At 42.6% G+C, this 25,389-nt stretch overlaps 1 protein-coding gene across 1 annotated transcript; it reads right to left on the minus strand.

The window, feature by feature from the left end:
• Window positions 1-9,142: 9,142 nt before the first annotated feature.
• On the minus strand, window positions 9,143-19,022 carry LOC4341340 (ent-kaurene oxidase-like 5). The gene is made up of 7 exons (NM_001421627.1): window positions 18,820-19,022; window positions 15,566-15,726; window positions 10,981-11,139; window positions 10,738-10,878; window positions 10,279-10,533; window positions 9,982-10,149; window positions 9,143-9,858 (listed from the first exon to the last, which is right to left on the minus strand). The coding sequence occupies exons 1-7, from the start codon at window positions 18,935-18,937 to the stop codon at window positions 9,349-9,351; spliced, it is 1,512 nt and encodes a 503-aa protein (NP_001408556.1). The 5' UTR covers window positions 18,938-19,022; the 3' UTR covers window positions 9,143-9,348.
• Window positions 19,023-25,389: the final 6,367 nt, after the last annotated feature.

Here is a 25,389-nt window from a genome sequence, read left to right on the forward strand (position 1 = left end):
TACATTGAAAACCACAGGGAGTATAACATAAGATGAATATGTATTTATTGCTGCAAAATTAATTGTTTATTTTGAGATTAAGCGGGTAACAAATAAATTAAATTCCCTCCTTCAAAACGCGGCAATTTTATTTTACATAAAATTTCATTAGTTAATTTAATATGTACAATTATCCTTTAAAATTCCTCCGTTACAAAGTGGTTAGTCGTCTTGACAGTATGGTTTTCGATTTTAATCACCATACACATCTCGCGCAAGATTTGTGAACGAGTGGCTGCCACGTCTGCCAGCCGGTTGGTGCCACGTGGAGGGTTGTGATTGGTGGAAGCGTCTACCTCGATCGCCCATGGCGTTGCTGGTTCAGCCTCGGTAGTAGATTGTTCTTGGGTTGGACCACGTGGACAGCTTGTATGATTGATGATGAATGTGATTGGATCTGGCAGAATAATAAAAAAAACTCAACAAAGAAAAGCACACGCTGACAAAAACTGAAACAGAAACACAGCATCATGCTGCTAATTAAGGGCATGTTTAGTTCGCGAAATGAAAATTTTTTTGTGTCACATCAGACGTTTGATCGGATATCGGAAGGGGTTTTCGGTCGGACACGAATGAAAAACTAATTTCATAACTCGCCTGGAAACCGCGAGACGAATCTTTTGAGCCTAATTAATCCGTCATTAGCACATGTAGGTTACTGTAGCACTTATAGCTAATTATAGACTAATTAGGCTCAAAAGATTAGTCTCGCGATTTCCCCCCTAACTGTGTAATTAGTTTTTTATTTTATCTATATTTAATGCTCTATGTATATGTACAAAGATTCGATGTGATTTTTTGGGAAAAAAAATTTTGGAAACTAAACGGGGCCTAAATTGCATCTGCTTAGTGGCGGATCTACGAATTTTTCTAAGCCCGGGCAAGCCTAGCGATGGGTAGAAGGTGTACTTAAATCTATATAAGTATGTAGACCATTTAATATATATTATATAGTCCTGTATTATCTTAAAATTGAAAAAACAGATGATGAACTAGTAAATTATAATTAAGAAAGTAATTAGCTACTATTACTCAACTGCATATACTCCTGAACCATGTAACTAAGTACTAGTCACTGCAGTATAGTGCACTGAATGAGGCGAAGTGGTGGTAACAAGAAGTGCTCCTGCTCACTGTTGATTCATGCGGCGGAGCCCGGGCAGCTGCCCATGCTAGCCGGGCGCTGGCTCCGCCGCTGCATCTGCTAATTCCTTTTCGAGAAAAGATGCGATGTTTTTGTTAACATTTGCAACGAAAGATTTGCCTGAGTTTTCTTTCCACAATTGAGGAACAAAAGGGATGCATGGTGGTTTACAAAGAGATTTTTTGTTTTTAGAGCGTGACAAAAATTTGCCAAATTCCATTGTCAATATTTTTGGGTCAAAGAGAGGACATATGGGAGGGTTCATGTTTTGGACTGAGTTTTGGGCTGCTTGACCCTGGCCCAGACATTTTTTCTGCTATAGGCTGGGCCTGAATTCAATGGCTATCAGGTCTCAAACTCTTGAATCGATATCTTGGGCAAAATTCATTGAAATAAGACCACTTTTAACTCCCTCAACTTTCCATCGTGTTTAAATCTCATCCCTAAACTGCAATAGCAAAAATCTTGACCCCCTCAACTTAAAAAACTGGTGCAAAAGAAATCCTGATACTAAGAATCCCTAAACATTATTTTTAAAAAATCAAAATGTTTCACTCTATAAATTACTTACACTTATATTGAGTTGCACCGTAAATTTAAAACTTACACTGCAAATACATTGTATGTTTGAATATTTATATTGTAATTTTTTTTGTTATACAATGTAATAAAGAACTAGAATTAAGGGGTTGTTCAAATTGTAGACAAAATAAACCTTATCAAATTTTGACAATGGCAAAATTTTAGTAAGTTGGCAATATTACAAAATTTTGACATGATTTCTTATGCATTTACCAATGTTTGGCAAAAAACTAAATGTATGCATATCTTTGGCAACTTTACCAAAAAATGGTATGTACCAAAAAATAATATGATTTGAAATGACATCAATTTAAACAGGCCGTAAAAGTAATTTATTATGTATTTGGAAGAAGAGATAGTAGAGATATAACTTACATATAAAAGAGAGAGAAATCACATAAGGAAAAAAATGAACGAAATTAAGTGAAAAAAAATATGGTGTCATATTTTTAAGTAAACCCGTTTGATTAATGTGTAGATCAGTATACCAATCTGACACCTAAATTACTTTTGCTATCTGGGCATGCTCACCAAAGAGAGCCAAAGCCATTTCATTTTCAATCCAAGTAGGTGTCCTGCCAAATTATCCTGACATTGATAACCCCAAAACCCTCCCTTGTAACCATCGTCTAACTCTACACGACTTTGATAAGAGTCCAAAGACGCATGCAGAAGCACAAATGGCAGCCACGATATCACCAACACGCACTCCTAGTCTGATTAGCCGGCTAATTAAGCTGCTAATCTCGCCATCTTCCTCAGCTAATCCCCGAGTTTATTATAAGCAGCCGCGCGTTGGCTTCCTCGGCCTCGGGCGCTCGCGCGCGGCGGCCGGCCATGGCGAGCTGGCTGTTCTGCTCCGGGAAGGCGGCGGCGCGGGGCGAGTTCGTGAAGCTGGTGTTCCCCGGCGGCCACGTCGAGCTGCTCGACCGGGCGGTGCCGGCGTCGGAGGTGATGGCGCGGCACCCGCGGTTCTGCGTGGCGCGACCCGACGTGTTCCGGGACCCCGCCGCCGCCGGCGCCGTCGCCGCGCCGGACGCCGTGCTGGCGCTCGGGCGCAAGTACTACGTCGTGCCCAGGAGCACCGTGCGGCGGCTGCAGATCATGCACGCGTCGTCCTCCTCCTCCCCGCACGCCGGCGGCGGCGTGTCGCTGAAGAGGCACCTCGCTGGCGCCGGCGGCCACGAGAGGGGTTACAAGGTCGTCGGCCGCCGCAAGAGCTGGCTCAGGTTACTGGTCGGCGGCGGCGGGAAGCCGCAGCCGAGTATGCCCCGCGATGGGGGCGTCAGCCACGGCGGCAAAGACGAGGCGGCCGTCGTCGGAGAGGTCGGCTACGTGAGGGAGACCAAAGAGAACGGAAAGCCACCGAGGAACGGTGGATCGCCAGCGCGGCGGCGGCGGCGCCTCGCGTCGCCGGCGAGCTCGGCGTCCTACTCTTGGCAGCCGAGCCTTCACAGCATAACCGAAGAGTAACCATGGTGCACGAGATTTAACTTTAACACATACTTATGAAAACGAGCGTTATATGAGTGGTCTCACTAAAATTCTGTTGAAAGTCCAACCATATGTATGTAATATTCGTGAATATAAGTATTTGAATTCAGGTGATGCTTTCCCGAATTCTTTTGTATTCTGTTTGGCTGTCTATTCTATTTTACTCCGGCGAGATCGCCCAGCCTAATTTAGTTTCAGATCGTTACAAATTGCAGTCAATGGTTTTGGGGGAAAAAACGAATTTGTTCGCTAATTTCGGACTCCGCTGTCAATTTTGTGCTGAATATGCCCAACTTAGCATAAACGCTTGGTCAAACTCTGGGCATCATGTCAAAGTAATTTTGTCATTTTAACAAAGTTTTTTTTACAAAGAAAGTATAATTTCTAGCATTTGCATCAACCAAGGACGCACGCACCCATAACAAAATTTGCAATCTCATTTTAGGCTGTTTTGGATCAGAATTTAGTTGAAACAAGGCCCGCCTGGCACTCCCCTAGGTCATATGTTCAGCATAAGATTTAGTCCAACTTTCAAAACTATAACCATCAATTTATATTGGAATAAGTTTACATGTAAACTTGTCAATCTTAAGATAGAGTGAAGTGTACAAACAATGATAGAGTGAATTGTGTGGTGTGTCATCTAGGAGTCTCAACTCCCAAAATGTATTTCTTGGTCTCTTAACTAGCTAATACATGATGGGTGTCATATACATCCAAACAGGTTTCAACCAACTCCATGCGCATACGTGGAATATCATAGTGGTGTCTGAGTATTAGTGGGACCCATATGCCAATAACATAGAAATAACAAAATATTTAAAAAAATATTTTGTCCACTCTCTCATCTCTCCCTCCCTAAAATCTCCAGTGTCAGAGAGGAGCAACGGCGCAGCCTTCATGGGGCTCGGTGACCTCTACGCTAGAGAGCAACGACGACCTCTGCGTCGAACACAAGCACGCCTGTCGTGCTTCTCACCATTGTATTTGTCCTCGTCATTGAGCTCATATGTCCATATCTCCTTCTTTAGCGGCGATAGCTGACCTCGTCCTCGAGCTCCTCCAAGAAGGAGGATGTGGTTCTAGGGCAGGGACAGTCGCTGGCTCTGCCCATCGTGACTCATGTAGTTGCGGCAAATTAGATAGGGTTGGGTGGAGAGGACGACCAACGATGTGGCCTCTAGATCCGGAGGCACGTAGCTATGGGAGTTGTCTAACAGCGACATCGTGGAGCAAGACGTCGAGGTCAGCTCTTAGACGAGGACGTGGTCGCTGCCAGCGGCGAGGTAGCCAGATAGGCGCGCTAGGATAGGGCATCCCAACGACAGTGGTGGCAATGGTTTGACGGCGGGATAAAGCATGGCTGAAGCAGAGGGTGGCGCCCGTGGTCTTTCTAGAGAGTCTTGCAGGCCCTCTGCGTGTCGTCCTCCTCCACCTCTATCTCCTTCTCTAGCCTTCGCCTCGCCCTTTGCCTGTTCCTCGTTAGTGGCATCACGGGAGTCGGGCATTGCTCCCTACCCATGTCTCACCACCGTCTCTAGGCTCTCCTCCAACCCAGCTCCTGCCATGCTCCACTGCCATGACCTATTGCGGCGCACCGACCGAATGATGAGGACACACAGAGTTCAGGACGAGCTCCTAGAGGGAGCATTCGGAAAGCTACAGCGGCGAGGCCGCTGACGAGGCATGTACGACGACCTATGGACCCCGCCCCGGCGCGCGGACTTCGGCATGCCTCTGTTGCTCCTCCTCTGCGCCACCTTGGACTTAGTTGCCGAGTCCTCCTTCGACCGGCAAGTTGTAAGAGAGACATGGGGAGAGAGGGGGGGGGGGAGAAAGGTGTGAGGGAGAGGCTGACATGTGGCCCCATCTTTGCATGGGATACACCACAGCATGCTATATCAGCGCATGGAGCAGCTTGGAGCCAATTTGGACCTGTATGACAACATAAAGTTCGAGGATCTGAAAATGCATTGAGAGTTGAGGGATCTAGATGGCACACTTTCACAAGTTCAGAAATCGCCCGTGCACTTCACTCCTGAAGATACGTCGGCCTAATATTTTGTAAGTGTTTATAGGGGTAGGGGTGTGCGTTTGTGTATTCATAGGTGTGAGTGTGCACATTTGTGAGTGCATGCATTTATACCGTGTTTCTAAATAAAGTATACATGTAACTTTTCCTTAAAACAACGGTGCATATAGCATTTGGGCCAGTGCCATTGGATCGGATGTGTTCATGCTAGGATCCATTCGTGCAAAGGAAAATGACATTGGCTCTTCTATGCCTCCCATGATAATGTGTTGACGAGTGAAGGCAGTAGGGACAGTGTCTTTCGGCACCATGGTGTGGATAGGGCTGAGAAGGTGTTAGGTTGTGCTGAGATAGCTTATTATCTATGAGAAATAGTGATGATGTGATAATGGAATAATGGCTAAGTTGTTGGTAAAGTGAAAAGAAACTAATAGAGAAAATGAGTTTTTGCAAAGCAAGTTGTGGAATGGATTGAGATATGAGCCTTTTCCCAACAACTAATTCTGACTCAGTATTGTTTTGCAAAAGAACCTCTTTAAAGTGAAATGTTGTTTTTCTCAAGTAAGGCCATACCCTCATTGTTAAGCCAAGCAAGCCGACTATGAAGACTTTTAGGGATACGAACTTAGCACAATGTCGTGCCTGTGGAATAAGTTAGATGCCTAGTGCTTAGTTGCTTTGTTTAGTTTGCCTTCATTAGTTAGCTTCCGTTCCGAAACTATCATTGTCCTTGTTGCCTTTTATGTGCTGTGTTGTTGCCCATCTATGGGCTTGTCCATTGTGACAACATATGTAAGGACTATTCCCACAATGTAATAAAGTTAGTTTGCTATTATCCATTGTAAAGTGTACCAGCTTGTGTATCATGTTACTGTTACATATTCCACTGGTACTATATATTTGACCCCAACTTGCACCAATTGGTGTATTCTGGCTAACTATGTTCGAGGTGTCACCGTTGTTTTGGATAGATTAAGGATAGGGATAAAAAAAATTTGGTGCTCCTTATTTAAAATGGGATGGTTGAGGGTAAGATGAGAGGAAATTGAATAAAAAGTAATTAATGGGACACAGTATCATGAAACTCTTATATTTATGGACAAATTTTAAACGCTTGGAATGCTTATATTTGTGAACAGAGCGGTATGTTAGAGTATTGGATAATGATGGTATGCCCTTTTGTTGTAAGTCTTGGAATAAGAGTTCAAATATGCTTATATCAGTCGGCAAAATGTATTGTTTTATTGTTGTTGTGGTCTAATAGACACATAGTGTGACAACGAGGCTGAGAGCCTGAGACTATGCCTGTGGTATGGATCAAGATAGGTAAGATATGCTAGCAATGCAGATTGAGGATAAGGACATCCATAGAGAGGTTGACTCGATGTTTTAGTCCGATAGTAGTGGAGCAACCAATAGGCTGGTGATCAGGAGGGTGGTGCCACGACGAGTTCGAGAAGATGTTGAGCCAAGAGGTGGTGAGGAAACCAAGCCTAATGGCGATGGTGTGGTGGAGTACGGAGTGGTGCTAGCTAGCAAGCTTAGCTTGAGAAGATGTTGAGCCAGGAGGCTGCAGTGAGGTGGAGAAGGGATTGGTGCTGGGATGCTGGTGAGCTTGAGAGGAAGCGGGGCCTGGTAGAGGTAGATAGGCTAGAGAGGAGGTCAGTGCCAGTGTGGAGTAGATGCAGGTCTCACTAGGCTGTGCCGAGGCTCATGCATGAGTAATAAAGAGCAAAGCCCAACTTCTGTTGGATTTTTTGCATGGTAGGTTATAGAGAGAAGGCATGCTCGATACCCTTGCTACGTATGTTAGTGAGCTTCTTTTTAAAAGATTATGGATATATTATTCATATGAACAAAATTACTAAGCTATGAAAAATGCACTTCTGATCCCTTGGACAAACAATAACAAAATTTATTTCCACTACAAAATAATATAACTGCATAAGTTCATCTACTATAACACGGCCTATATACGTCGGTTTGCATCATATTGTTTGTTGGCGATAGAAGTCAATATAAGCCACTATGTAAAAGATGTATCAAGCCATTGTTCATCGCCGTATAGTACATATACCATCCCTCAATTGCACGATCCAATGTCATCTATACCTAATTAAAAATAAGTAAGGTTTCTGGTTTTTTTGTCCGTCGTTTAGTTTTCCGATTTTGTCAAAAAAAATCGCCTGTCTCCGATTGATCGTAGCGCAAGAAAAAAAAAGAAACCCCACCGTGTCGCACTTCGACGATCACGACGACCACAAGCCATAGCTCGATTAGTTCAAAGATGAGATTAGGAGTTGTATGCGTGTGATGTGTACCGTGTGGTCGCAGTCGACGAGCTGCTGCTCGCTGAGGTTGAGGTGGTTGCCGGTGGTGCTTAAATCCTAGCAGGAGCTGAATGTGCACTGCATCTTGACGTCGGTGACGGTGCCCATGTCATGCTAGTCGAGCCAGTTGAAGCTGGTGAGGAGGCTGGCCACCTCCTCCTCCATGGGCGGGAGGCAGACGGCATCAGCCTACGGCTTCAGACGTCATCGCCTTTGGCGGCGATGCCCATTAAGCGTGCCTCGAACTCCTCCCGGGTGAGGTTGGAGAAGGGGGTGACGCTATGGCGCACGGCCGGGTTGTGCGCCTGGTGCGCCATGGTGCAGCAAGGTTGGAGGTGAACATGCTCAGCCGCCGCACGTACTCCTCCGGCCCCGAGTACTCCCGCCCGTGCCGCCTCACGAACGCCGTGAACTGCGCCCCTGGGAGCAGCCTTGGCGGCTACCCGTCCATCACCTACCGGATGATGCCACCACCATTGCCAGATGCGCTAGAGCCGCCAACAACGACCACCATGATGAGAAGGACGAGCCGTGCAACAGCTATGGTGTGGGAGAGATTCATGGCGCGGTATGAGTAATCTTTATATTAATGTCGGAAGATGCAGGAGGAAGCGAAGTGGCAGCCATGGAGGCGGGAGGGGTCGACGCCTGTCACCTTGACGGCAGCGCGCGGTGCGGCCATGGCACGACACATGCGCCTTATCACCTTGAATTTGGCGCCATCTGATGATGCCTACTACCCGAGAGCGGTGATGGTGAACAAGGTAATTTTAAGGTCTCGGTGGCGCAATTGGGATGATGGATGAGGAAACCAATCTGGCTGGCGGCTGCCGCCGTGGATGAGCACGGTGAGACCGTGAGAGCACAACGGTTTTGCTCGGGGATCAGCTGCTGCTGCTAATGGGCCGCCGCCTGCTTCACTGAAGGCCCAGCCGCTCCGTATTGTCGTCCGATCCGCTGCGTGTACCTTCAGCCGTCGCCCAAGCCTAACCCTAACACTGCCGTCACATCGATGTGACTCCCCGTGCGTTTTCTCCTTAAATTGATTGAAAAAATCAATTTCCCGCTCCTCCCTCATCATTTCTCTCATAATTTCCTCTTTCAATTCCGATTTAATTCACTCGATTTAATATTTGTTTAATGGTCACCAATGATGATCGATCGGTGAGTTTCCCCAGGCAGTTTTTATCCTGAGTTTTGAGGAAAATGAAAAGATGAGATCGAGTGGATCAAAAGCCTCAATCAATTCTGGTAGATCGAGAAAGATTTAGTCGGGTTTGATGAGGAAGAACGGCTCCGGCATCGTACGGGCACGGGACTGTCTTCTAGAGGTTGAAGACGCTACCGAAGCGCGTGGGTCTAGCAGCAAGAGGAAGCATCCAGCTATGCTAGGTAGGCCTGTGGCTCCGCTTGTGGGCTGAGTCGAAGAGAGGCAGGTCAAGCGGAGAGGTAGGAGGCAGCAGACTGGGTTAGGGCCTAAAAAGGAAGGAAATAATGAGTTTTCACCCAAAACCAAGGAAGGATTTTAATCAACTTTTTCAATTATAACGTATAACGGTTTCAATGTTTCAATTTATTGCACATCTTCTAATAGTAGTTGCCATAGCACCCGTTACAATGCAAGGACATTTTTTCTAATATATTAATTAAGAAAACAGAGATGGTATGATCATTATTTAGCCTTCATCATGGAACCGCTAGCTTCTTCTGGCTCACATCGATCGATCCTAGCTTCCTCTGGGCTTGAGGTGCACGTGCAGCGGGTGAAGCTTCAAGGCAGTGTACTGCATGGTATCCTCCTTATCACCGTCGCCCTCCCTCAGCGTCCACTGGAGCTCCTGCACGAAGCGCGCGATGGCGACGCACGCGATGCTCACCGCCTGCTGGCTCCCCGCGCAGGTCCTCCTCCCGGCGCCGAACGCCAGCGTCTTGTACCTGTCGGCCAACTTGAACCCCTCGCCGAGGAATCTCTCCGGCGACCACTCTCCGGGCGACTCCCAGGCCTCCTCGTCCATGTGGCACCCGAACACGTTGATCATCACCTGGGTGCCCGCGGGGACGTCGTAGCCGGCGAGCGTGGTGTCGTCGTGGACGAACCTCGTGGGGAGCACCGGCACCGGGGAGTGCAGCCGCAGCGTCTCGTGGAGCACGGCGTCGAGGTACGGCAGCCTTGGTAGGTCCTCCTCGGTCACCGCCTTGCCGCCGCACACCTCTCGAATCTCCCGGTAAAGCCATTCCTGGACAAATTTTTACCAGTTTTAATTGGTTGGCAAAATATAATGCTCAAATTAATTAATTAATGCATCTGACAGACATTAAGAATATAAATATATATATACAAGATCATTCTTTTTTCTTGCCTGTTTGTCAGGGTTCTTGGCAAGCTCATACATGGCCCATTCAGTGGTTACCAGGACAGTATCCACAGCAGCAGCGATGGACTCCGCCAGCAGCAGCATCAGTTGGTGATCTGTCAGCTGTGTACTGTTCTTAGCTTCCAGCAAGAAGTCAATATAGGATATCCTTGCCTGCATGCAAATGCAACACACTGCATTTCTTCAGATGATCTCGCGACAGAAATAAAGTTTCCCTTTTTTTTTTCTCTGGATACGAATTGAATAAAATTTTTGTCATGTGTATAGTGCGTTTCGCGTCACCTCTCCGCGCGCAATCCTTTCCTTCTGCCTCTTGATCAACGCGTTCATCACAGCATCTCGTCTAAATTCTGTACTAGACACTATTGTTTCGAAGCTCTTGTTTGGAAGCCAGCTGAGGTAGGGGAAGTAGTCCCTCCAATCAGGCTCCACGACACACGACAATATCTCATGCACAAGGACATGGAAGATCTCTTCCTTGGATATCTCCCTCCCAAACTCTTCCACATAAACTGAACACACATCCTCACCTAAATTCTGAAATTGCAACAATCATGATCAGTACAAGTAACCTGAAATCGCAACAATTCTATAAGTCCATAACAATGTTCGTTCAAAAAAAAAAAAAGAGAAGTTCATAACAATCATGACCAGTACGTTCGACTAACTATGAAATCGCAGCAATCATGACCAGTACTAGAAGTAACAAACGGACCATTGGGGTAATACAATTATACAAACCTGGATCAAGGACAATCCGAATAGCTCAGTAGTGTAAACTTCTCTGAAGTTCAGAGGGGAATGTGGGTCAACAGCAACCAATTTATGCAAACTGCTTAACACGTTACTGACCATCCTTTCTCTTGTATCGCAGAAGTGTTTCTGAAATTTACGCAAGCATTGCATTGTGAGAGCTTAATTAACTGAGTGTGACTTGTATCCAGAAACCACAAGTACCAAATTTAAAACAGTTGAGATTTGTACCTGCGCATTAAAACCTAAAATTGCGAGCATAATATTACGCTTCGCCATCTTATAGAAGTCACCATAGTCGCTGATGGAAACCATGTTTTTACGGCTTATCACAGACAATGCTTTTGGTAGCTTTTTAGTTGATATTGATGAGAATTTTTCAATCATCGCCTGCAAAAAGTAGTACAGAATATATATATGTGTTTTTATTATTTACAGTTCAATATGAGATTATCAGTTATAGGTAACTATTCCAGAACACGAAAAAGAAGTAAAACATTTTTTTTTGAAGACTTAGATATATTGAGGAAGCAGAGAGTTCAAAGTCTGAGGGATGATATCCCTTAGGTTGCCTTCATTTTTCCAAACAAAGTATTGAAGCCAAGAACAAGAAGGAAGAGAAACATCAAACATCATAGCACCCACATCATGAACTAGAAGCCAGCATCATAGCACAATTGCATGGACCAAAACGTTTACAGTTTTACCCCCATGTTAGAAGAGACAGAGAAATAATATAATATCAGCTCTATAGTTCATGTTGTAGTAGGATTTTCCTTTTTTCTGTATCAAGATAAATTGGAAATATTATATTGCCATTTTATTAAGAAAAAGAAAATCCAGTTTAGAATCCTAAACTTCTGCAAGAATCCAAAAATCAACCCTGAACTATAAGAAACTGGATATGATCGCACCTCAAATTGTCAAAAACCATGGAATCTACACACACACCCCTCAAACTAAAAGCACCTCCGTTCTGCATATATGTAGGCTTGATAGTACTATTGAAAAGTACAAGGCTTGTCGCTAAGGGCTATACTCAGAAAGAAGACAAATATTTCTTTGACACACTACTACAAAACATCAAATAGGTGTCGCCACTATAGGTGCCGGAAGTACTAAAACCGGCACCTATATGCCTTTTCCCACTTCCCCCAGCTTGAAATCGCTAAAAACCAACACCTTTAAGCAATTATAGGTGCCTGTTCTAAATAAGAACCGACACCTATTCTATAGGTGCCGGTTTTTATAGAAAAACCGGCACCTTTAATATATTATAGGTATATTAAAGGTGCCGGTTAATTAAAAACCGACACCTATAATATATTATAGTTGCCTTTTTTAAAAAAAAATCCGACACCCACAGAATCGAGCCGAGCCAGGCGGGTAGATATTCTTCCAACGGTGGGGCCCACACCCACGGGAGATAAGGACGAGACGTCGAGCCCTCGAGCTACATCCGTCCAGTTCTTCTCAGCTTCTTCTCTCCCTCTTTCCACTTCCCTTCTCTCCATCCTTCTTCTCCTCTCTCTCTCTCCGTGTGGCGGCGGGAGGGGCGTGGACAGGAGGTGCGGCGGTGGCGGCGGTGGACGGCGTGGAGGCGGCGGGCTAGGCCTCGCCTCCGCCAGATCCGGTGGCGTGGAGGCGGCTGTGGCCCGGCGGGGGCGGGAGGGGCGGCCGGCCGGGCGCGGCGCCCTCCCGTTCGCTAGATCCGGTGGCGGAGGGGAGGCGGCACGGCCCGACGGCGGGATGAGAGGCGGCGGCGCCCTCCCTCCGTCGGATCTGGAGGGGGGCATGCGGCGGCGGTCCGGCGGCAGGAGGTGGTGGTGGCCCGACGGCGGCGGTGTTGACCGGCAGTGGTGGCGCCCTCCCTCCGTCGAATCTGGAGGGGGTGCATGCGGCGGTGGTCCGGCAGCAGGAGGTGGTGGTGGCCCGGCGGCGGCAGTGGTGACCAGCAGTGGTGGCGCCCTCCTTTGATTTTTTCTGATTTTTGTTGTTAGTGAAAGATTGAAGCTGCCGCATTGAGCCATCTTGTATGTTGTTTGGGAATGATTTTTGTGAAAGATTCAATGTTAGTGAAAGATTTTTAGTTATGTTTTTCATGTTTGTTTTTCTGTGATGTTGTTTGATTGGGGATTGGGATTGATTTGGGATTTCTGTGGTAGATGAGCTCGGCTCAATGCATCGGCTCGATTCAAGCCGGTGCATCGAGCCAATTTTTTTTGGCTCACAAACCTATGAAAGGTGCCGGTTTTCAAAAAGTGATTGGTGCCGGCTCTGACATCTGTGCCGCTTCCATTGTGCCGGTTGGGAAAACCGACACCTAATAGGGTTTCCCAACCGGCACTATTAATGTTTTCTGTGGTAGTGACACTTACTCACCTGTTGCTAGATTGATGACAATTCATGTGATACTTTCCCTAGCAGTCTCACATGGTCTTTTCGTTCATCAAATGGATGTTAAGACAACTTTTCTTAATGGAGAGCTGGATGAGGAGCTCTATATGGATCAACCTGATGGGTTTGTAGTTGAAGGTCAAGAACGCAAGATGTGCAAATTATTGAAATTTTTGTATGGACTGAAACAAGCTCCTAAGCAATTGCATGATAAATTTGATAGAACATTAACATCTGCAGGCTTCACAGTCAATAAGGCAGATAAATGTGTATAATATCGCTATGGTGGGGGTGAGGGAGTTATTTTGTGCTTGTATGTTGATGACATACTATTATTTGGGACAAACCTTGAGGTGATAAATGAGGTTAAATCATTATTGTATCAAAGTTCGATATGAAGGATTTGGGAGTAGCTGATGTTATTCTAAACATTAAGATAATTATTGGTGAGGATGGGATTACATTCTTGCAGTCCCATTATGTAGAGAAGATCCTGAATCGCTTTGGCTACATTGATAGTAAGCCTTCTCCAACACCTTATGATTTTAGCTTGTTGTTTCACAAGAACAAGATAATTGCTAGGAATCAATTGGAATACTCCCAAATCATTGGCACACTTATGTACCTAGCTAGTGCAACTAGGCCTGACATCTCCTTTGATGTGAGCAAGTTGAGCCGGTTTACCTTTAACCTGGGAGATGATCATTGGCGTGCGCTTGAGCGAGTGATGCGCTATCTAAAAGATACTATGAAATTGGGGCTTCACTATACTAGGTATCCTGTGGTACTAGAGGGATAAAGTGATTTTAATTGGATCTCTAATGTGGATGAGATCAAAGCCACTAGTGGATATGTTTTCACACTATATGATGGTGCTATTTCATGGAGGTCCTGTAAACAGACCATTTTGACGAGGTCAACTATGGAAGCAAAGCTGAATGGCTTGCAAACAGACCATTTTGACACAACCATTCTGCTACTGTTGAGATAGAATGGCTGCGTAATCTTTTGATGGATCTGCATGTGGTTGAAAAACCGGTGCTGGGTATTCTTATGGACTGTGACAATCAAACGGTGATTGTCAAAGTGAACAGTTCTAAGGATAACATGAAATCGTCTAGACATGTGAAAAGACGATTGAAGTCTGTCAGGAAATTGAAAAACTCCGGGATTATAACATTGGATTACATTCAAATAGCTAGAAACTTGGCAGATCCCTTCACGAAGGGACTGTCACAAAATGTGATAGACAATGCATCGAAGGAGGTGGGTTTGAGACCCATGTGAGTTATACTATTGCAGTAACCCAGTCTATGTGATCGAAGATCCCGTGAATTAGATCTGGGAAGAACAAGCCATTAGTTAACTGGAGGAGAGTACCAATCTAAACCCTCTCTAAGTGAAAATGCATGTAGTCTCGTAAGTTGCAAGGCATAGTCCATTGGGTAGCATACTGACGGTCTAGTACCAGATAAAACTCTAAGTGAAACTTGCTTGCACAAAACTTGCAATCCAAGGCGTAGTCCATTGTTCAAGTTGTGAGTATGTGTAGCTTGGAGTTCTAGGTGGATGTTCAACCTTAATGGTATATAAACAAAACATTGAAAAAAGACAAATCTCAGTGGGATTTTGGTATTTGGTGGGGGATTGTTGGAATTAATAGATGAGCCTTAGTCCATTCAAAGATTAATTCTTTAGAAAATCATAAAAGCCCACCTCATGAAATGGCATGGATGGAGAGTTTAGTACCACCTTGCCTATTCTAGGAGAGGGAGACAGGGAGAATGCTCTCCTAGCTACTCGAGGCATGTGAGGTGGAGAAAAGAGAGGGGAACACATGCACACGCTTGCTCGTCTGGCCTAGCCTAGCGGCGTGCGTGTGCACAACGTACGCGTCGAATGGTCTGCCAAAATTGTTCCTCACCCTTGCGCAGATGCAGTCTCCTTTTGCAGTTTTGTTTTGCTGCGGAAAATTTGGATTTGTTTTTTAAAACACTCCGAATAATACGATGTGTGAAACTGTGTGGAGTCCAGATAAGTTACGCGCGACTTATCCAGTTTCGGTTACGCGGAGTGGAGATCGTGCAGGCATCCTGATATCTCTATATTGGTTGAGCCGCCGCCTCCACGCATAATACGTGAAATCAATTTAGGGTTTGCCTCTTCCTCTATACTGCGCCGTCTCTCGTAGTCTACTCCATCCCGCTCGTCGGCGTGCACTGGAGATGGGGAGAGCAGGTCTTCAGAACCTTCACCTTCGACGTCCTACACCGGGAGAAGGCGGCAATAAGGTTTTTGAGAAGCGCTTTGTGCGACTGCTCCCTCCTCGACCACAACGGCTCGTCTTCCTCTTCGGTCACGTGCACACATTAGCAGGAAATTAAAAAAAAAGCTGGAAAAAGGACAACTTGCAAGTTACCTCCTTGGCTACTTCCGTTGAATTGAGCACAACTACTGAAGAAGCTCCGGTCTTTATAGTGTAGATTGGCCCATAAGTTTTAGACCATTTTGTAAAGGTATGATGAGGCTTCTTTTCTTTCAATTGATGCATATTTCCAATAACGGGTAAACCAGGAACAGCTGCAATAGAATAAACAATCATATGAGTACTAACGCCCTTGTAGTGGACTGAAATTTGAAATGAGTTTGCTTCACAATATCTCTGCATAAATGAAAACACTAAATATTTAAGCAAGTAATTTAACATTTATTGGTGATTCGCACTATCAACATACAGGTACTGGCGGGTTATCAAAATAGACATAAGTTTGACTTTCATTTTGCACGTTAATAATTTTAAAACAATGTTACCTGAAATCATAACTGAAAGAAAGTTCTTACGATTTTTTTTTGTTCTTAATAAAGGAAATGGATATACATCAAAATTAATATATGGCAATCAATGCATAATTAACCAGAAGAAAACAAATTGAAGAGCGAATTTGGACAAAGTTTGTGGATTGATAGAAGTTTTCTACAATTTGTTAATAGTCTGCATACTAAAAAATTGTCTCTGTTCCGAATTCTAGTCTACAAAAGTCCAAGCTAGTAGCTACCACCAACCACACCTCCATTTATAGTTCGTTAGGGTAGCCCCGCACATTTCTGTAACTATTTCCTAGTTGATAATGTGCATTTCTATCTATTTACACAATCACACACTACCGAAGTTTCTCTTATTTGATTCTCACTTCCTACAATCTAGTCTCCATTCAAGGATGATTGAGCAAGATGCAGACTAGGTCCGTTCGAATCCAATAAAAATCGTGGATAAAATTTTGGATTAAAGTGTCACGCTTTTCAAACTGCTAAACTATATGTTTTGTGTGAAAACTTTATATATGAAAGTTGTTCTAAAATATCAGATTAATCCAATTTTCAAGTTTGTAATAATTAAAACTTAATTAATCACATATGATTACCACATCGTTTTATGTAAAACACTTAATTTTTATCTTCATCTTCAAGAGATTCAAACAACACCTTATTTGATACCAGATTGAGCAAGATGCAGACCTGGTCACTTTCCTGTGCAACCAGCGTTTCTTCTATTCAAAATTTATTTCTACTCTAACTTTATTAACACAGACATATATACTTTTGTCTTTGTCTTACGTGGATAGCAAACGAATTTTCTATTCTAGACTAGATGGTATATATAGATAGTTTAGTACTATGCCTTGTATTCAAATTGGAAAGCAGATAACTAGTCAAATTTGTTCATAGATTCAACTATATCTCAACCATTATAATACATTATAATATGGGTCCACCACGATCTAACGGTGTAGATTTTGTCAAACGTGGTAAACTCTGGTCTCCAAAGCAACCATGGTATCTTCTTTCAAGATTATCGTATATAATAGATAAAAAGTTTCTATTTCGAATCATCATTAATCTCTATGGATTCCTCTTGGTATGTTGTCTTATTTATATTATGTTTTATTCCAAATTTTCATGATTTTTTTAAATTTTATTTGGAATTAGTATTGCAATCTAATTTATTATATTTTTTGTTTTGAATATAATTAATATCGTATTGTGTTACAGGTTTACTGTAGTTCTTATTTTTTAACTCCAGGATTTAGTTATTCCTAAATTATATTTCTATTTGAACTCTTTTATTTATTTATTGTCAATTTTAGTTAATCTCGTGTTGTGTTTAGATTCAACTCTCTAAATATTTGACCAATAATATTTTATTATAAATTAAGTCTTATTTGAAAAAAAATATCATTGAATTTGCATTTGAATTTATTTTCTTATAATTGTGATTTTGTTGCTTGAAACAACGTAGTATTTGAGAAATTTAAAGTCACAGAAAAGATTAGTCAGTCGGACGGAGGGAGTAGTGACTAGTGATTGCTGTTAAAGTTCAAATGCTGTTCTAGTGGTTAATACACAGTCATTCGTCCTACGACCTCCATAATAATTGGGTAATTTCTTCTTTAAATCATATGCTAGAAATAATTTTATTATTATGAAAAAGAGAGAATACGACCTCTATAATAATTGGGTTATTTCTTCTTTAAATCATAGGCTAGAAACAATTATATTATTATAAAAAATAGAGAAAACTCTAGATATTTCGACTGACAACTAAATTTTGGGATGAAAATAGAGCGGATATGAACGGAAAATGCTCATACCATTTTTTTATTTTTTTACCATATACAAAACCGAATAGGTTGGATATGAAAGAAAAACAAAATTATCTCTAATGCAAATAAGGATCAAATATAAACAGACACGAATACAAAACAAATATTTCTGGAAACACAAAAACCACCTAAACTACTTTTAATAGAAACAAACACCATCACACATAATTAGTTATTTTTTATAAAAAGGTTGATCATAGATTAAATATTGCTAATTAAGTTCGACATGCATGAATAACAACATTGGTAAAAATACATATATAACTGATATTATAATATATAAAATATAGCATATTTTATAAAAATATTTTAAAATTTAAATAATATTAGTTGTGTAGACTTGTGTCATGAGATGTGCTACAATTAAAATCTAAAGAGGTATATTGAAGGTGAGTTAGAGAGAAATGGTGTATGTTTTATGTCTTGAGCGAATATGCGAATATCACTGTTCACTGAATATCTTATCCGTCTAAAATTCTATACAATATTCGTATTCACATCCGAGGAAAAAAATGTTTCTAACTATTCAATAATTATCCGTTTTGAACTATATCAGTATTCGTTTTTCTCTATAGCAAACCGAAACTATCCCTCCATTTTCATGGCTAGCTAATATTTTTCATGGCTAACTAAGGTCATCGGCTACATGCCATCTCCAACAATTCAATGAAGATAGATATATACTCCCTCCGTCCCAAAATATAATAACTTTTAACTATAATAACTTTTAACTCTTAAAAGTTTGTCCCAATATATAACAATTTCTCCACTAACATTCTCTTTTCAACCAATCACATCTCTCCACCATTTAATTTTCTCATCTACTTCCACTTCTCAACCAACCACAACCTTCTCCCATTTAATTCAACTTACTTTTTTAATATCTGTATCAAACTCTAAAAATCTCTATATTTTATAATGGAGGGAGTAGGTAGATAACCACAGGGAAGCGGATGGCAAAACACGGCAATTGATCTGAATGATCGAACGATCGACGAAACGGGCCGGTTACCTGGAGGCGGGTTGTTGCCGCGGTCCTTGGGCGGCACCACGGCGAGGGTCGCCGCCACGACGGCGGCCGCCGCAGCCACGCCGATCCCTCCCGCACCGGCTGCGAGCAGCGACTCCATGGCCGATCGATCACACAGGTTCACTGCGAGTTTGCACTGCACTCTCCTGATCAATCCCCGGTTTAGTACGTACAGTACTAAGTATATATATATATATATATATATATATATATATATATATATATATTATATAGGGCAGGATGGAAGTGGAAGAAGGAGCAAGTGTGTGGGGGAATCAATTTCGTCTTGTACCCTCAATTTGATTGACTTGGGAACTTAATTAAGGTATCCGCATAATGCGTTGATCATGCGGTCAGCTCACGTGGTTTGAACTTAAGATCAGACTTTTACAATAGTTGTCGTCGGGAAGTAATATCCATGCACGATGCATGTAGTTGTTTGACTAGCTAGTATTTTACTAGTCAAACTTATTTAAATTGACTAAATTTATAAAAAAATATAGTAATATTAAAAAGAAACATATTATAAAAATATATTTAATGTTCAATTTATTAAAACCAATTTATATTTTCTATCACTATCGGAGAAATCATCTTTGGTCGGTCGACCAAATTCCACAATAGTCCCGGTTCCAATAAAAACCGGGACTAAAAATAATTTTTAGTTCCGGTTTATAAGCCCAAAGGGACTATGTGACACCAACCGAGACTAAAGATGATTTTTAGTCCTGGTTTGCATGTTTTCATGGGCTGTCAGGCCCTCCTGGGGTTTTTAGTCTCGGTTAGTAACCTAACTTTTGTCCCGGTTGATATTACCAACCGGGACCAAAGATCACGGTGATCTTTAGTCCCAGTTAGTAACACCAACCGGGACCAAAGATCTATTTTTAGTCCCGGTTGTTAAACAACGGGTAAAAAAAAAAAGCCTCTATCCTCCCATCCTTATCTCCTCCTCTCCCATCCAGCCATCCCCCATCTTATCTTCTTCTCTCCTCTCCTCCCATCCTCCCCTTCCTTCTTCTCTCACCCCATCTCCTCCTCCCCTCTCCTCCCCCACCTCCCCTCCCTTCCCCTCCGGCGGGACGGCGGGATGGAGGCCGGCGCCGGTCAGGAGGCGGCGGCTGGCGGACGAACATTTTTTTTTCTTCTCTTCTCTGTGTTATCTGATGAATGCTGAAGATGTTGTTGTAGATGTGAACTTTTTTTTCTTTCTCTATTCTCTGTAATGAATGCTCGTTGTTCTGAAGATGTTGTACTGTGAATAAGTGTAAAAGAACATGGATGCTTTGTTGTAGATGTGAATAAGTGTAAAAGAATATGGATGCTTTGTTGTTGATTTTATTTATTCGATCTATGATTTAGGCTTTCTTGTTGATTTTATTCGTTCGATCCGCGAAGATTTGGGCGAAAGAAAAAAAAAAGGAAAAATACCAACCGGATGAAAAGAAAAGAAAAAAAGTCCCGGTCGGTAACAACAACTGGGACCATATTTTTAGTCCTGAGTATTTGAACCGGGACTAAAGATAGCGATCTTTAGTCCCAGATTCGTAGTCCCGGTTAAAAAACCGGGACTACAGGATGTTACCAACCGGGACTACAAAGCATTTCTCCACTAGTGTATGCTGTTAAATTTTTTTATAAATTTGATGAAACTTAAGAAAGTTTGATTAGGAAAAAAAAATCAAACATCTTATAATACGAGCAGGGATCAGTGGAGGATTTACCTCCTGGGGCAGCACGCGGCTGCCCGGGTGTCAAGCGCTCGACCCATCAAGGCGCAGCGATTTGTATGCGGTAAAATCCACCGATTAACTGTCTTCCCAGGCAACTAGAGCATGTACAATGGTATTTATTAGTGGTCTCTCTCTATTGTCATACAAGTAAATTTGATGATATGGAAGAAAGAGAAAGAAGTATGGTTGTTATGCATGACAACGGCTCAGAGTTGACTCTTAGCATTTATTAGAGTAAATTTTGTTGCATGGTGGTGAAAGGAAGGAAAGAAGAGTAAGAAAAAGTATTTGAATACATTAATGATTAGAGACCATCTGGATTTTTCACATTTTAGTCCTTTTGAAAAACTTATTTCGCAAGTAGACCCCTAGAAAAACTTATCCCAAAAATGGTCCTTTTTGGGGCGCCAGAGTGGCTGGCGCCGTCGTTCAACAGGACGGCGCCAGCCTCTTTGGCGCCGTCCCCCTGCCGACGTGGCGGGGCGATGCTGAGGTGGCTAGGGGGAGTGCGCCAGAGTGGCTGGCGCCCCCCCCCCCCCGAAATTTTTTATTTTTGTTTTATTTGTTTGATATTTTTTTTCACGCTTAGGGACACACAAGAACCAACCATAGAAAAATTGAACTCAAATGGACATAATATGTGACATGTAGAATTTTTCCTCTCCTCTCCTCTCTCCGAACTAGTGCAGAGGAGAGAGATGTGCAACTTTTTTATTTTTATTTTATTTTTTTGATATTTTCTTCACACTTAGGAACTCACAGGAACCAACCATGTAAAAAATAAACTCAAACGGACGAAATATGTGGCATGTGGAATTTTCCAAAGCTCCACCGAAAAACTTCTCTCCTCGAAAACACAATCTTGCAAGCGGAATTTGGGAGAATCAGATGTAACTTTTTCTGTAGATGTCCGTGCATATATTATTTGCCTGATTCCGAGTCCGTATGAGAAAGTTACGCCTATTTTAATAGATGACATATTTTGTCCGTTTCGGTAGAGTTTTGGAAAATTCTACATGTCACATATTTTGTCCGTTTGAGTTTATTTTTTATACGGTTGGTTCCTATGTTCTTCTAAGTGTGAAAAAAAATATCAAAAAAATGAAATAAAAATAAAAAAATTACATCTCTATATACTGTTTAACTTATATATGTCATTTCATGTGGTTATATTTTGAATTAGATTAAGTAATTTCATATAGTGGTAGAGTGCATTATGTTTAACATGCTGATCAAAGAGTTTTACTAAAAGAGTTATAGTCTAATTTTAGTGAAGGTGCAAAGTAGACTAAGTGGTATGCTAGATATTTTCAGACTTAGCTAAGTGGTAGTTCGAGTTTAAATTTTTTTTGTGGTTGGTTGTATCGTGATCCTGAGTGCGAAAAAACATCAAAAAAATAAAATAAAAATGACACCGTTGCAACTCCATACAGAGAAACAGGAATAGAGGCGGCGGCGCCAGCCATGCTGGCGCCCTCCTCCTGCCACGTCGGTTCGCGTGCGCCACGGTGGCAGGAGGACGGCGCCAGAGAGGCTGGCGCCGTCCCGTTGGATGACGGCGCCAGCCACTCTGGCGCCCCAAAAAAGACCATTTCTGGGATAAGTTTTTTCAGGGGTCTATTTGCGAAATAAGTTTTTCAAAAGGACCAAAATGTGAAAAATCCAGTAGAGACCATATTGTTTGTAGGATGCTAGTCTTTAGATAATATAGAGCTCATATCTGAATCTACCTTTGTACATGCCCTTAGCAGCTAGGTGGGATTAATTATTAGGAGCCTTGTCGGTGACTTGTTTGCTTGGCCTTCGGAAATGAGAAAATTCCCTATGTAGCATAAAAAAAAATTACTCTTCCCTCTCTAGCACCCAAACTTCAAAAGTTCCCTAACTATACAACCCTCAAATTTTTTGTTACTCCCATTAGTCTCTACTGTAAAAACAAACATGGCCCCACGGAAGGAAGACAAAACTACCCTCTCCCCGTGCTTCGTATCCCTGACCCGTGCCTCGACTCCACGCCGCTGCAAACCCTAGATCGCCGCCCCTATGGCCGGCAGCGTGGATGGTGACCCCCGGGCGGCGAGGACGACGAATCCTCAGGCGGCACGGATGCCATCCCTCCAGGTGGCACGGCTGCCCCAGGCGCGCCCCTGAAGGGAGTGGCGCTGGCGGGTGCCCCCAGATGGCCAGCCCTCAGGCCCGCAGGAGGACATGGACCGGCGGCACGGGAGGCCAGGCCGTCGCAGGAGGCCAGCACCCTGCCAGCACGAGTGGCCAGCTCCAGGCTTGCTCGGCCGGCTAGTCCTAGGCGGGCGCAGTTAGCCAGCCCCGGCGGCATGGGCAGCCAGCCCACGGCCACGCTGATGGCCAGTACCCAGGTAGGCACGGGCAGCAACCCCCAGGATGGTGCGGCCAGACAGCCCGGCATGGCGACGAACTCAATAACTGAGTGAGTTTCTTGAAAATTTTGTAGCACTCAATGGCAGTAGGATTACATGTAGCTCTTATGCATGTCGCTCTTGATGTTACAGGTTATCAGACTCTAATTTTTTGCTAAAGATAAATCTGATTGGCAATCACAGAAAGATGAGAAAGGATATTAAATGTTGGAATTTTGAGATGATTGTTGATTCAGACAGGACATGCTTCATGGATTTTGTTCAATCAGTTGTTGACAAGTATCCCCCAGGGTACTTGGAGGTTGCACATGTCCAGCACTATGATGTCCTCAAAACTTTTCCAGAGGTTAACTCAGACCAAGAGTTGCTAGTCATGTTTGATCTGCACAATAAGAAGAAGGTTGTAGAAATGTTCATTGTTTATTCTGATCCGTCTGAGCCATTCAAGCCTATCAATGAGTGGGAATTTGAAGAGGAAGAGCAACCTGACAACAACATAGAACCCGATGGTGATAACTATCTTAGTAATCCTAATCCATTGAATGAGCATGTTGGTGTTGATGAGGAGAGTATGTACTTGGATAGTGTCCCTGTAAATCAATCTAGTCCTGCAATGAGCACAAGAAGTAAATGAAGATTGAGCCTGCGATTCTGAACTGTATGAACTCTATGTAATGTCATATGTATTTTGTTATTACATCTGAATTTGTATGCAAATTTGGTTTAGAGAACTGTAATGTGTTCTGGATGGTTATGGTTATCTGTGGATGTGAATTTGGATGCTCTCTAAAATTTATTTGGTTCATTATTGTGTTGCATACATGCTGTTGTTGCATGTAAGTTCTCTCAAATTAGTTATGTCAAATTTCTCTTAGTATTGTCATGGTGCATTTAAATCCTAAGTTGTTGATCTAATGTTGTTATATTATATTGGCCAAAAACAAAAGTATGCACAGACTTGAACACGGCTGGAAACTAAATGAAAAAAAATAAAGAACTAAAAAAAACAGCGGCAAAAGCAGCCAGCAGAAAAGGAAACTAAATGAAAAGATAAAGAATAAAAAAAACAGCGGCAAAAGCAGCCAACAGCAAATGTAGACTATGTGAACAGAGAAAGGGAAAAAAGGTACACCTAAAATACCAATGATCATGTACAGGCAAGTCTGAAAACTAAAGAAGGGCAAAACCGTCTTTTCTCCTGCTACTTAACACCATCAAGTGTAAAAACTAATGAAAGTGCTATATAGGGAAGGGAAATTTTAGAAGTTCCTAGATAGAGAACTTTTGAAGTTTGGGTGCTAGAGTGAGAAGAGCAACTTTTTTTATGCTACATAGGGAATTTTCTTGAATCGCAATGGACATTGTGCTGGCAGCTAGCAGGCCTATGTATAGAAGAAATCATCTACTTCTGCATCAAAATTATCTTTGTTTTCACGTATTGAACTTTATTTTTATAACAAAATTGTCTTGTCTTCAAATCTAGTAGCAAAATGAGCTTATAGATGCACTTTTTTGCGCTGTTTTAGTTAAGCTTGCCTAGGCTTCACGAAATTTCTAGCTCTGCCACTGGGAGGGAGTATATATAAGCCAAAAATTGAATTTATAACTTAATGTATATAAATTATTACCATAATTCTCTCTTATAAATCTTCCCTTGGGATTAAATAAATATAATACCTTGGAATACTTCTGGGTAAAATGCTACAATGGTATATCCATGCGCTTGCGGATTATTTTTGCAAACCATAAATATATCAGGACTATTTCTACGCCATTGCTGGGAATTTATATTTCTAATAATATCGTTAAGAAATACCAACAGTGGCTATACTTATTATTGCTCAATCTTTCCCTGTTTAGTAGGTCAAGCTTTGGAGTAAAAGTACTAGGTGTAGTTTTGGCTTATACCCTAGTTGAGTGCCTGTGAATATGAAGTCACATGCCCGCTTTTCCACCGCTATTTTTTTTATGCCAGGCTTGATGTACCTTTGTGATAATTTAAATCTTATAGATACAATAAAGATGTGTTTTGTATCAAGTTTGTTTAGGTTTGCCCCAACTTTTCTTGGGATACACTAGTGATTGGAAAAAGGTATTTTTCTGGTTGTGACATACACCTGATTGAAAGATACATGGGAATTCCGAAGTCGCATGTTCGGAATATAGCCAAACTTAAAGGAAGCATTATCGAAGGTTACAAGACAGAGGAGGCAATTGAGTTCTACATGGATTACATGTATGAGACCAATCTAATAGGAGTTCCCAGGTCTCATCATGAAGGAAGGCTCTCATGTATTGGCCCAGATCAAGTTGCCTATGCCCAAGCCCATTTCCTTCGCTACTGGAGAAGCGATTTTCAGTCCGGTTTGTAACCCCCTTTATTACCAATTATAGCAACGGAGCTAAATTATTGAGACTAAAGA

Source organism: Oryza sativa, chromosome 6 (genome assembly GCF_034140825.1).
Source record: "Oryza sativa Japonica Group chromosome 6, ASM3414082v1".
Classification (NCBI taxonomy): domain Eukaryota; kingdom Viridiplantae; phylum Streptophyta; class Magnoliopsida; order Poales; family Poaceae; genus Oryza; species Oryza sativa.